General features: G+C 43.2%; 1 protein-coding gene across 13 annotated transcripts in view; it reads left to right on the top strand.

Moving 5' to 3' along the window:
* Positions 1–11,508, top strand: part of IL1R1 (interleukin 1 receptor type 1) — a 58,898-nt gene extending 47,390 nt beyond the window's left edge. For all 13 annotated transcript variants that reach the window (XM_006187042.3, XM_032469764.1, XM_032469766.1 and 10 more), the window contains 8 exons: positions 3–192; positions 965–1,133; positions 3,120–3,185; positions 3,764–3,881; positions 4,649–4,800; positions 6,625–6,768; positions 7,496–7,663; positions 8,219–11,508. In XM_006187042.3, the coding sequence (XP_006187104.1) occupies positions 3–192; positions 965–1,133; positions 3,120–3,185; positions 3,764–3,881; positions 4,649–4,800; positions 6,625–6,768; positions 7,496–7,663; positions 8,219–8,637 (1,426 nt within the window). In that variant the 3' untranslated portion in view covers positions 8,638–11,508. The remainder of the gene's footprint in view (positions 1–2; positions 193–964; positions 1,134–3,119; positions 3,186–3,763; positions 3,882–4,648; positions 4,801–6,624; positions 6,769–7,495; positions 7,664–8,218) is intronic.
* Positions 11,509–11,729: the final 221 nt, after the last annotated feature.

Here is an 11,729-nt window from a genome sequence, read left to right as displayed (position 1 = left end):
AGAAATTCAACTTACTGCCTCAAAATTAAAATAGCTGCAAAGTTTGTCCAGCACGAGCCTACCCTGTGTTACAGCGCACAAGCTGTGTTCACACAGAAGCTGCTGGTTCCTGGAGATGGACAGCTTGTCTGTCCTTACCTGGATTTTTTAAAAGATGAAAGCAATGCGTTACCCGAAGTCCAGTGGTATAAGGTAATTTTATATTAAATACGGCGTTTTACTTCTCCAGCAAATAAAAATACTTCCCTGTCACGGACAATAGGGTGAACCTGCAAAGCACTTTTTCATCTGGCATACTGTTTGCTTTTGAGTGGTGAAACTTAATAGGATGTTTTCAAAAAAAGTTTAAAGACGGTATTCATTTAATTTGCAGCTTAACTAAAAATCTTGCTTTCTGTTACTTTTGTTTAATAAGATATAGTTGAGAAAAGTACAGTAGGCATGAAAGACGTTCAAAGATAAGGGTGGTCATAGATTTAGAGGTTTTAAGAGACAGCTATTTATTGTGTATGATTTTGTGATTTATTACAAAAGTTAAGTGGTCCTGAGGTAACTTAGTGGTTTCTGTAATTGCCTGAAACGTGATTGGCCAGTGCTACATCATGTTTTGGTATTTTTGTTTTACCTGGTTTGTTGGAGCTTATATGGGGAATCACCTTGTAGAGGTTAAAAAATACAGAAGAAATAATGCCGGTGAACGACGGAAGTACAGCGTGACTAAGAAACAGTGTGTTATTAGCATCTTTCCTCAAATGTGTTTTTCTTGCAAAATAAATTTGTTTTCACTTGTCTTCAAAGTGCAAGGCTGGTAGGCATAAAAATGTAATATCCTGGGAATATAACGATGACCTTGCAAACAACAGAATATTAAAACTTGCATGTAAGGAACTTCTCTATTCATGTATATATGAATATAAATATGAATGATTGCTTTTCAATCCTTGTTTCTTCTTCTTCTGTCTAGGACTGCCAACCTCTACTTCTTGACAGCGTAAACTTTGCTGGGGTAACTAATAAACTCATCATGACGAATGTGACGACGGCGCATAAGGGACACTACACCTGCCGTGCCTCCTACGTGCACTTGGGAAAACAGTATCATGTCACCCGCGTTATAGAACTGATTACCCTGGGTGAGTCATAGCTCCAGGCCTCGGAGTTTAAATCCAAGGAGGCTCAGAGACTCAGAATTCTAATATTACCATCACTGTCCATGGAGGGACTAAATCCGAGAGAAGCTTGGTGACTTGCCAGGGGTCACATGGCTCTGGTTTAGTTTTGATTGCTGCATACCATGTCCGTGTCTTTCGTTCCTGTCTCAGATTCAGTGCTGGTGAGACAGACGGGATGAGCTCCGTTTTCCAGCTGAGCTAGGAGGCTTGTTCCTTGGTGTGGCGGGGAGCTCGGGGGCTCCTTCGGCTGGTACATGAGGAAGGACAGTTCTGAGATCCCTCACTTGGGGAGCTGCAGTGTCTGGCAGTCACTGGCGTGGTGGATGGATGCTAATGGACTTTGGAAGAAGTTCTATTCTTGTTAGCTCTCTGTTAGCCCAGTGACTCAACCTCTCTAAGCCTGTTTCCTTTTCTGTAAGATGGTGATACAACCTTCCAGGGTTGTTGGGGAGGTGAGAAGTCGAGTGTGCTTGGCTTGTGGTCACATGCCTAGTGCCAAACGGATGAGAAATACATCGGTGCATGGTGATTATTCTTGTTAATTTTCCTGAGGCTTCTATTAACCATGTTGCATATTAAAAACTACTCTACAACAAAGGAAAACAAAATGCACTCCTGCAGATTACATGAGGACGGGCAGAACGCTCAACCTTTCTGTCACTTCCAGGATTTTCTCATATAAGAATAGTTATTCTAACTAGGACCTTGGGAGTTAAAGGTGTCTCTGTCTGTTAGTGCTTATTCTGGGGCAACAGGCATAAACAGGGACTATTCCAGGTAAACCCAGAATATAATCACTTTAGAGACAGCTGCATTTTCTCAGTTCTACACTAATTAATTTTTTTCTAAGGTTAATTTTATTGAATCAAAATCAGTTCCTTGCATATGTCCTACAAGCATCGGAGACTCAAAATTTTCAACAATCCTTGGGTCACAACCATCCTGAGTTCTTGGCAGCCCCTCTGTGTTCATGGTGTAGTTCTGATTGGCTTTCCCTACAAATCTATGGAGGTTTTTCCTGCCCATTTGGTTCCTGCTACAACCAGACCGGAAGACAGAATTTTAGGGAAAACGGGGCAGCACAGAATTTTAAAAAACAGATCAAATAGGTTTTAAATCCTCTCCGCCATTGTTCTCTGATCCCTTATGTGGAACTAATATACTTCATCAGGGGTGAGGTTATATTTTGTTTTCTTCTAAAGGTGGATTCAGGAGTATTCGCTGGGCTTCTGCTGTGCCCCAGGCAGTGTTCTAGGTACACAGCAGGGGACAAAAGTGGCAGTATCCTGCCCTGACAAAGCTAATAACTGTTTTCTTATTTGGACTGTAGTGGCGAGCATCGTGGATGTTCAAGTTGGTAGTTTCTCAGGCTCGGCTCCAGATCAACCCTGGAAGCCAGGGGTTCTTGTAGATAAAAGTCAGATTCATTTTCTAGGAGCTCCTTAATATATTTTTCTGCTCATTTTAATAAATTATGCCAAGTTGTTTGGCATTCTTCAATAACAGTGTGACTTTCACTTTTGGGTCATTGTGAAAATTACTAAATGCAAGCCGGTGTAATGCCGGTGGCCTTCTGGTGACTGAAGCGCCACCCAGGGGTGTCCCTTTCCACGACGACTCGTTTTTTTCTGATTTGCTTGAAGAGAGGCACTTGTCTGGAGGTCCAGGGCCTGGTGATGTGTGTGTGTGTGTGTGTGTGTGTGTGTGTGTGTGTGTGTGTTTTGCAGCACCAAACCCTGTGGGTTCAGAAGGGCCCAGGTGTTTAGGGTTTTGCTGTGGCTCTGTGTCAGCCTCCCACCTTCATCTCTCGCCTTCTGTCTCCTGCCGTACGGGCTTTGGTCACTGGAGGGGACAGCAGGAGAGGCCATGCAGTATATTGTGGCATCTTTTGCCAAGTGTTGTCATCACTTGAGGCTGAGGTAAGCCCTGTGCGTGTTTTTCTTTCAGTGAAAAACAAGATCACAAGACCTGAGATTGTGAGTCCAGTTAATGAGACGATGGAGGTGGACTTGGGTAAGTGGGGTCCCATCAGGATAAATGGTTCTCATGGACACTGCGCAGAGTGTAGACTGGTACAGTCTTGCTTGGAAGAGCGGGGTTTGGCTTTTAAGACATAGATCTCTTTAACTCAGTTCTTCCAGATATTTATTCAGAGTAATATTTCAGGATGTGTGCATTGTTGATGTGCAGGAATGGTCACTGACATATTGATCACAATAATGAAAAATTGGAAACTAGTTCTGTTCAGCAACGGGGAAGGTGTTCATCATGGTATGTTTGTATTATGCATTACTAGGCAGTCATGAAACAGACTGTTTTGGAAGTCTAGTCACGTGAGCCCAAATTCCCAATGCACAATAATTAGACAATAACACCCCATTTAAAAAATTGCATATGTGCACAGAGAAGGTACGGAGTGAGACACATAAAGTTATTAATAGTGATTCTCTCTCAGAGATGGATGTAAGGCAATTTATCTTTTACCTTGTGCTTTCCTATAATTAAAACTTTTTATTCAACTGTCATTTGTTAACCTAGATCGATAGATCAAAGTCCATTCATGTTGTGCTGAAAAGTACGTTGCTTTGCAGGATCCCAGCTCCAGTTGGTCTGCAATGTCACCGGCCGGTTGAGTGACTTTGTCTACTGGAAGTGGAACGGGTCAGCAGTTCCCGAAAACGACCCAGTGCTGGTGGAAGACTTTAGACTGTAAGTATGCTAAGACTCGGTCATGCCATTGGGACGATTTGGTATTAAGTTCCGTGTCATACTTTATATCACCATTGTGATTTGATCTAAAGCAAAGATGAGTTGGGAGTTGATGGGTCCTTAACTCTTTGTTGCCCATTTTGGGTTTTGCTCAGCTGAGCAGGATTCATAAGCTCTTGTACATTGAAGGTAAAAATACATGTCATCGGGGTGCAAATTCCAGACCACTCGGAAAGCTTTCTCTTAAATTCAGTTAAAAACGTTGGCAGCATTCCAGTGAAGCAGTTGTCCTGAATTCTCCTTCACGTCCTTCCATTTTTAAAATAGTCTAGAGAAGACTCATGAATTGTGGCCAAGAATCAGGCACTCCCCTGCTCAAGTGTCTGACAGCTCCCTGCGCCCCATCTCAGGATGAACTCCTGACTCCATGTCACCTGCAAACCCTTTGATATCTGCCCTGATCTGATCTTGTTTCATATGTTCTCTGTGCCCCCGTGGAGACCAGAATACATATGTTCACGTTTTTCTTCTTGGAAGCTGTAATTTTAATTTGATTTCTCTGCTGCTCAGTCTTGTATGGACAGTGGTCCTGGGGCCGTGCGGTATCGGATCAGTGTTGCTCACAGCCTGATTATTAGACCTGTGCTCAGGGCTAGGGATGACTTCTGCTACAGTTTATGCAACAAGGAGATAAAGCTTGGACACGTACCTCATCTGTAACTGATGCGATTTGCGTTACATAATTTCGTTTTCTCTCTTTTGAACAGAGTGGAGAACCCTTTAAACAAAAAACGGAGCACAGTCATCGCAGTGCTTAATATTTCAGTAGTGGAAAGTAAATTTTATCTACATCCATTTACCTGTTTAGCCAAGAATACTGATGGCATGACTACAGCGTATATCCAGTTAATACATCCAGGTAGACAACGCAGCTGTTTACTTGAAATGCCATTTTGTCTCACCAAGATAAGACTCCAGGACCTTGAGCTCTACTGTGCTATTTCCTCTGCCCAGGACACTCTCAGATTCCGCTTAACCTGCTTACCTTCCATTCCTTTTTCACATCTCAGCTCAACTATTTCTTCTAGAAGTCCTTCTGTCCTGCTGCCCAGCCTTAACCCAGCTCTCTGCCCAGATGGACATGGCTGGGGCCTCCACTGTGTTCTTCCATAGCACCGTCTGTCCCTGTCACAGGACACCCTTAGTTTCCTTTACTTGATTGTAAATTCTGCGATGGTGCAGATAATTGCTAATCATTCTGTTTCCAGACTGAAGTCTGGTCCTTCTAGTTACCTAATGAATACTTTTTAGTTACATGATTACATGATGGATGCACCGGGGAAGCCTAAATACCCACTTTTCAGAGAGGACATCAGAAGTGACTGGTTTCCATGAACTGTAAAATCAAACACAATATTGAAAGTATCTGTGAAGTATTTTAAGATACTATGTAGTTGAATTAAAATAGGTTATTTATGAGTATGTACATGGAAGAAAATCTAAAAGAATCTACGGACAAACTATTAGAATTAGTAAATGAATTTAGCAAGATCACTAATGTGTGTGTATATATATGGTATTTTGGTGTATGTCTGTAAATACCAACAACAAATAAATAGAAATTAAATTTAAAATATCACATTTACAGTAGCATCAAAAAATTATCAAATACTTAGGAGTAACTCTAGCAAAAGCTGTTCAACATCTCTGTTAGACAAACTAAAAATACGTTATTGAGAGAAGGCGTAACAGATGGAGGGATATACAATATTCATAGGTTGAAAGTCTCAGTATTATAAAGACGTTAGTTCCCCTCAAATGAATCTATAGATTCAAAACAATTCCAATCAAAATCTCAGCAGTATTTGTGCATGTGTGGGTGTGTGTCTGTGTGAGTGTGTTGCTGTGGGCATGTTTATTCTGAAAGTCACATGGAAATGTAAAGGGCCAAGAGTTGAGGTGGTCTCGCATTAAAAACAACAAATCTGGAAGATCTACCCTACAGATCCTGTACGAGCTACAGTAATTAAGATTGTAAATGGGAACCATCCATTGGGCCAGTCGGGTATTGATTTGGAAAATGGTATATCTTGATTTCTGCTTCATACCCAGATGGATTACAGGTCGATCAGTGACTAAATTGGAGAAGTAAATAACAGCTCTTAGATTCTCTTTCCTGGATGCCTCCTTGGTCCCTGACACTTAGAAGGCTCTTTTCTCTTTCTTTTTTCTCCACCTGCCTCCGCACCTACAGCTCCACCTGACTCCTCTGCGGTCACTGGGTGAATAATTAGCATGCGGAGCTGGGAGAATGCGGAAGTCTAAGGTGTTCTTTCTGGCATCCCTAAGCCCTTCTTTCCTTTCCCCGAGTCTTCAACTTTTTCCACTTGACTCTCCTATTCTTACAGAACTTTTGTTGGCTTTTGAGTGAACTTGACTCCACTCATTTTATTATGGGTGGCTCTATCATATGGTCTTTGGCATTTTTCCTATGTTATCGTGTTTTATACTCCTTAGGTGGAAATTTAATGTAGTGCCCCTTAGTTTTATACGGTATCCATTCTCAACGGCTTTGCACGTTAGTATCCATTCATAAGAGATGATAACAAATGAGTTATGACTGTCTGGGATTTGGGATTACAGGCCAGTCCCAAATACGGTTTCTCATGTTTAATTTGCTCTGCTCAAATTTTAAATTCTTTGGGCTCTAATATTTTTTTTTCTACCTCTTTTTCTGCTCTAGTCCCTGATTTCCAGAAGCCCACGATTGGTATATGTGTCATGTTGACGCTGGTAATTACATGCTCTGTTTTCATCTATAAAATCTTCAAGATTGACATTGTGCTTTGGTACAGAGATTCTTGCTATGTTTTCCTCCCGAAAAAAGGTACAATTTTGTATTCTGTGCAATATTTTCTTGTTGGGGGTGGGTAGCTAAGAGATACAGAAGATAACTAAGAGGGTTTTTACTTAAATTTTAAAATGAGATATAACATATACAAAAATAATAGAATTATACATACTTACAGTTTCATAACCAAACAGACTGAACAGTAGTATTTTCTAAGTGACTGCTTTGGTGTTCACGCTGCTGGGACACACAGACACTCAGAGCATCTGCTTATAAATCCAGTCATTCAAAAGCTGTGGTTGAGGACCTGTTTGAGGACCTGTGCTGGGTAGGACAGAGGTCACCCCATGGTCTGTCTTCAAATGAAAGAAATGACTCAGTTTTTGTGCATCAGGGAAGTGCACTCTCCTTTGTTTAAACCTTGCAAAGAAAAAGAAACTAGTTCAACGCTAATACAGAAAAGGCAGAATGGATAGAACTCAGGGCTGACTTATCTGGGGAAGAAGATGAGATCAGGAAGACAAGAACAGCTCCATATGGAGAGGGGGCCCTTGAATCAAACAAGAACTTTTTAGTAAAACACAATAATAGAGACTTGGTAGAGATGAACTCTGTAAAAGGTGCTATGCTTTTGGAGTTGTTGCTTCGTACCATTGTACAAAAAGTTAAGAATTCATTGTGAAATGCATGTTTGAGATTTTGACTTTACCAAATCTCATTTATTTTCCTTTTGGTTCTAAATATATTGCATTTTTTCCTTCAGCTTCAGATGGAAAGACATATGACGCGTACATCCTATGTCCAAAGACCCCTGAGGAAGGAGCCACCTCTAACTCAGATATTTTTGTGTTTAAAGTCTTGCCTGAGGTCTTAGAAAAACAGTGTGGATACAAGCTGTTCATCTGTGGCAGGGATGACTACGCTGGGGAAAGTATGTATGCAATGGAAAAAAATTAAAAGCCTTGCAAAACTAATTTAATTACTAAAATTGGGTTTCCTCCTTCTGGAAGACCGTGGCATGAGTGTACAGATTTGACAAATTTTAAGAACCTCTTCAGTGGTGTAATGGGATGAGTTTCACATGTATTAAATGCAAAGTGTTTACTCTTCTCATATTTTATTGTGGCAACAATTAGCTAAATTTTATTTTGTTTTGGAAAACTCAACAGCTAGTTAGATCCAGTAGCTCCTTTACAGCTGACAGTAACACAGGAGTGGTATGGAGCCAAAGGTTCGACAAGGAAGTTTGTCAAATTCTACTTAACATTATTCTGACTCCTAAATGAAATACTCACCTTTTGCGGGTCAATTTTTGAGCCCTGCTATAAAATGAGAAACTCTTTCAATCTTAAGTAAGGCAAGTTAAAAAAAAAAAGCATTCAGAGACATAGGGGATGGAGTGGGAAGAACCTTGAGGGCTCTTGGTTCTGGAGAGAATGATGATAAATGGGAACTTGACTTCCCATGTGTGCTTTGTGTTTTTCAGGCATTGTTCAGGTTGTCAATGAAAACATAAAAAAGAGCAGAAGACTGATAGTCATTTTGGTGCGAGAAACATCGGGATTCAGCTGGCTGGGGAATTCATCCGAAGAGCAGATAGCCATGTACAATGCCCTCATTCAGGAAGGAATTAAAGTTGTCCTGCTGGAGCTGGAGGAAATCCAAGATTATGAGAAAATGCCAGAATCCATTCAGTTCATTAAGCGGAAACACGGGGCCATACGCTGGTCAGGGGACATTAGCGAAGGGTCACAGTCTACGAACTCGAGGTTCTGGAAAAAAGTCAGGTACCACATGCCAGTCCAGCGGCAGCTGCCGTCATCCAAGCACCAGCTGCTGTCACCAGCCACTGGGCAGGACTCGAGGGAGAAACGGCCAAGGGAGGTCCACGTGCCTCTCGGGTAGGGGAGAAGCTTGGCCAGAGTCCCTTGGTGACTCCTGTCTTCGGGCATTGCAGGCTGGGCTGGGCCTCGCCGACTTGTACAGTCATACTGCACACCTGTGCAGTCCCTTATCCTGGAGGTCACCTGGAATCGGGTTGTTAAGGGAGCAGGACGTGGTGCCAATAGCAGGCCAGGGCGATTCAGAGCAGAGGGCTTGGGAGTCCTTTAAAACAGGAAACCGATGCCCTGTCTGAATGTCTGAACTGCTGAGAAAAGGCACGGGGGCAGCACACAAGAGGAACGAACCTGCAGGAGATGGCCACCGTCTCTAGATGGCTTTAGGAAGTCACCCGCTGTCTGAGGGCGGGGCTGGGCCCAGTCTGGGGACGGTGGGGGCACCGGCCCTCGAGTGGCTCTCCCGGACACTGCGGCCCGCAGGGTGAGACCCACGCTTCCCAGAGGAAGGAGGAAGCATTCCTGGAGCGTTCCCCTGTACCCCTCCGCAGCTGGCAGTCAGTTTCCAAAGATGGAATTACATTTCACAGACCCTTTAAAACTCATCTCTGTGGACAAAGGAATTCTCTGGGATTCTAAGGCTTGGTAATAACCTCAGCTTTCTGCTAAAGAGAGAATTTCAAGAGCAGGAATAGAAGAGAATGATCCACGTTTAATGCTGCCCCCTCGGGATGAACATCGGTTCCACATTAGTCTGCATTTTACTTGACGCTTCACTTTTGCGGAAAGGTAACTTCCAAGTTACCTCCTCCGTACACAGTCACACACACAGCCCACGGATCAACCAGCCTTCCCACGATGCTGCTCTGATTTCCTCTCACCCTGCTTTTGCTGGAGCAGCTCCACGGGCTCCTCCTGGTTCAGGAGCTAAAGCCCACGTTCTTCTCCCACCAGCATTTCCCCATCACCCCACACCCCCAACCCGCCAGCATAGCCAGCCCCCTCCGGGTCCTGCCGTGTGAATCCCCGGGTGGTGCCCCCTCAGACCTGCCCTACCTGTTCCTCCATCACTGCCTCCCCTCCTCCCTCCTGTCTCCCTGGTCAGAAATCCTACCCCCCCCCCCCAAGCCGTCTCCTCCAGCTGACCAGAATTTTACTGAAACACAAAAGCTTCTCCAATTCCCTTTCCCCAGGAAACTGCTCGAAGGTCCTGGCTCTCTTTTTCTCAGTCTGATAGTACGCTCTGTTGGCTGTCACTTCCGTTGCCAGCCCGGAGCCCTGCTCTCTGCAGGAGAGGCGTGGGTGTGTCCCTTTCCCCAGGCGCTTTCAGAAGTAATTTGCACCCGTCACATAGATTTGTGTAGTGCTTTATTGTTTTAAAATGTCCACAGGTGATCTTACTTAATTTTCAGAGTCATCCTAATTTTATAGAGAGCGCAAGTGACCTACTTTAAATTTAATCACATTTTTAGTTTCTCTGTCTTGTCTCTCCTTAGCTGGCTTTGAGTGCAGTGTTCTGAATGTTGGATGTCAGGTCAGCACAAGTCTCCTTTCCCCCTGCCCCAGCACTTTGGTGAGAAGAAATGATAGTTGTTGCGGATGGTGGCTGATTCTAGAAATGCTTTTATTTAAGAAACCAAATTCTAAACTTTTGAATCTTGGAATTTACAAAAATTAGGTTTTGATTTTATGGAAGACTTTTCTGCTTTCCTATATTCTTTCAATAAGGTAAATATTTCTTAGGAAATTAAAATGAAAGCAAATTTTTCTTTTGTATGGAAAAATATTTTTTAAAACTTGATGACAGTCCTCCAGGATCATAGAGAAACCCTGGAAAACCCCAACAGCAAGTTTAAATGCCACTTACTGCAGGACACAACACACAGTTTTACATGTTGTACAAACATGGACAGGTCTTCTGTTTTTTAATATTTTTAATTTTTAGTATTATGGGGGAAGACAAACTTTCCTTTGGTATTTTCCCCCAAAGCAATCAGAACCAGACAAGAATAGATTTTAGTATTTTGACTGTTCCCTTTCCACCTGTTTCTCCGGGATCCCACCTGACGTCATTGAGGAATAGGGCTGTTTGGGGGCCGCTGTTTTAAGAGAAAGTGCCTCCTCTTCATTTGGCAGCAAATTCAGACTGTAGCCAGAAGTCTGCGGGGTTGGAGGAGCAGGGCTGTCACGTCCCCACCCCCCGAAGGGCCTATGTGATGCTTTAAACGTGCAATGTTGCTGATCACCTTTAGCTTCCCACCTATAAAGTCTATTGGCATGTGTTGTGCCAAGAAAGTGAATTCTGAAACTCAGAATTAGTGGCAAAATCGGCCAGAAAGTCAGGAGGGGGCAAAACAACCAAGAATGAGCGGTGGCCTTGCACATGGAGTTTAGGGAGGGCTGAGCAGGGATGTGCTGGCAGAGGAGGAGGAGGTGCCCCACCAGGAAAGTGGGGCGGGAGGATCCCGGGAGAAGGCACTACACCCCTGGTTCCCTGGGAACTTCCTTTGCTTTATTGTTTTCCCAGGAAAACCTCTTTTAAGTGCTTCCTTTCAGGCTTTCCCTGTTAATTATATTTCACTGCAGTATCCGATGGTAATTTTTTTTTTTTTTTTGGTCAGCCTAAGTGTTTAAGTTTGCAAATGCGCCAAAGTGTTTCATTTCCAGTTGTTAAAACTGACTTAGTGAGATTGATAGCTTCCTTCTTCTGCCTCTGTTTTATTTGCAGTAAAAGGAAGGGTATTGAGCCATTTTTTTCTCAATGACGTTTTTGATAAATTCTATTTGTACTGGGTAATGATGAAGGGTTTTTTTTTAACTTGTTTGTATAATTCTGCAGCAGATACCAAATATTTTTATATCGTAAAACACCGGATTCATGTGCAGCACGTGTCCATGGACTGTAATCATTTTCCAATAAAATTGTCAGAACCTGGTACTGAGTGTTCTCCTTCAGGTCCGCTTCTTAGCCAGCCCCCTCCTGGGTTCACCTGCGGATGGAGGGTCAGGGCCCCTTCTGCCTGGGGAGGGGGGCCAGGGCTCCTCAGCCCACCGGTGAGGGGCTAACTCCCCCCAGGAACCTCAGCTGTGCGCCCCCTGTTTGCTTGTTTTGAAAATGATTAAAATGTGAATCTTCTTATTATTAACCCTTTACCGGTC

This window comes from Camelus ferus, chromosome 28, assembly GCF_009834535.1.
Source record: "Camelus ferus isolate YT-003-E chromosome 28, BCGSAC_Cfer_1.0, whole genome shotgun sequence".
In the NCBI taxonomy this organism is placed as follows: Eukaryota; Metazoa; Chordata; class Mammalia; order Artiodactyla; family Camelidae; genus Camelus; species Camelus ferus.
This window is presented reverse-complemented; position numbering and strand designations above follow the sequence as displayed.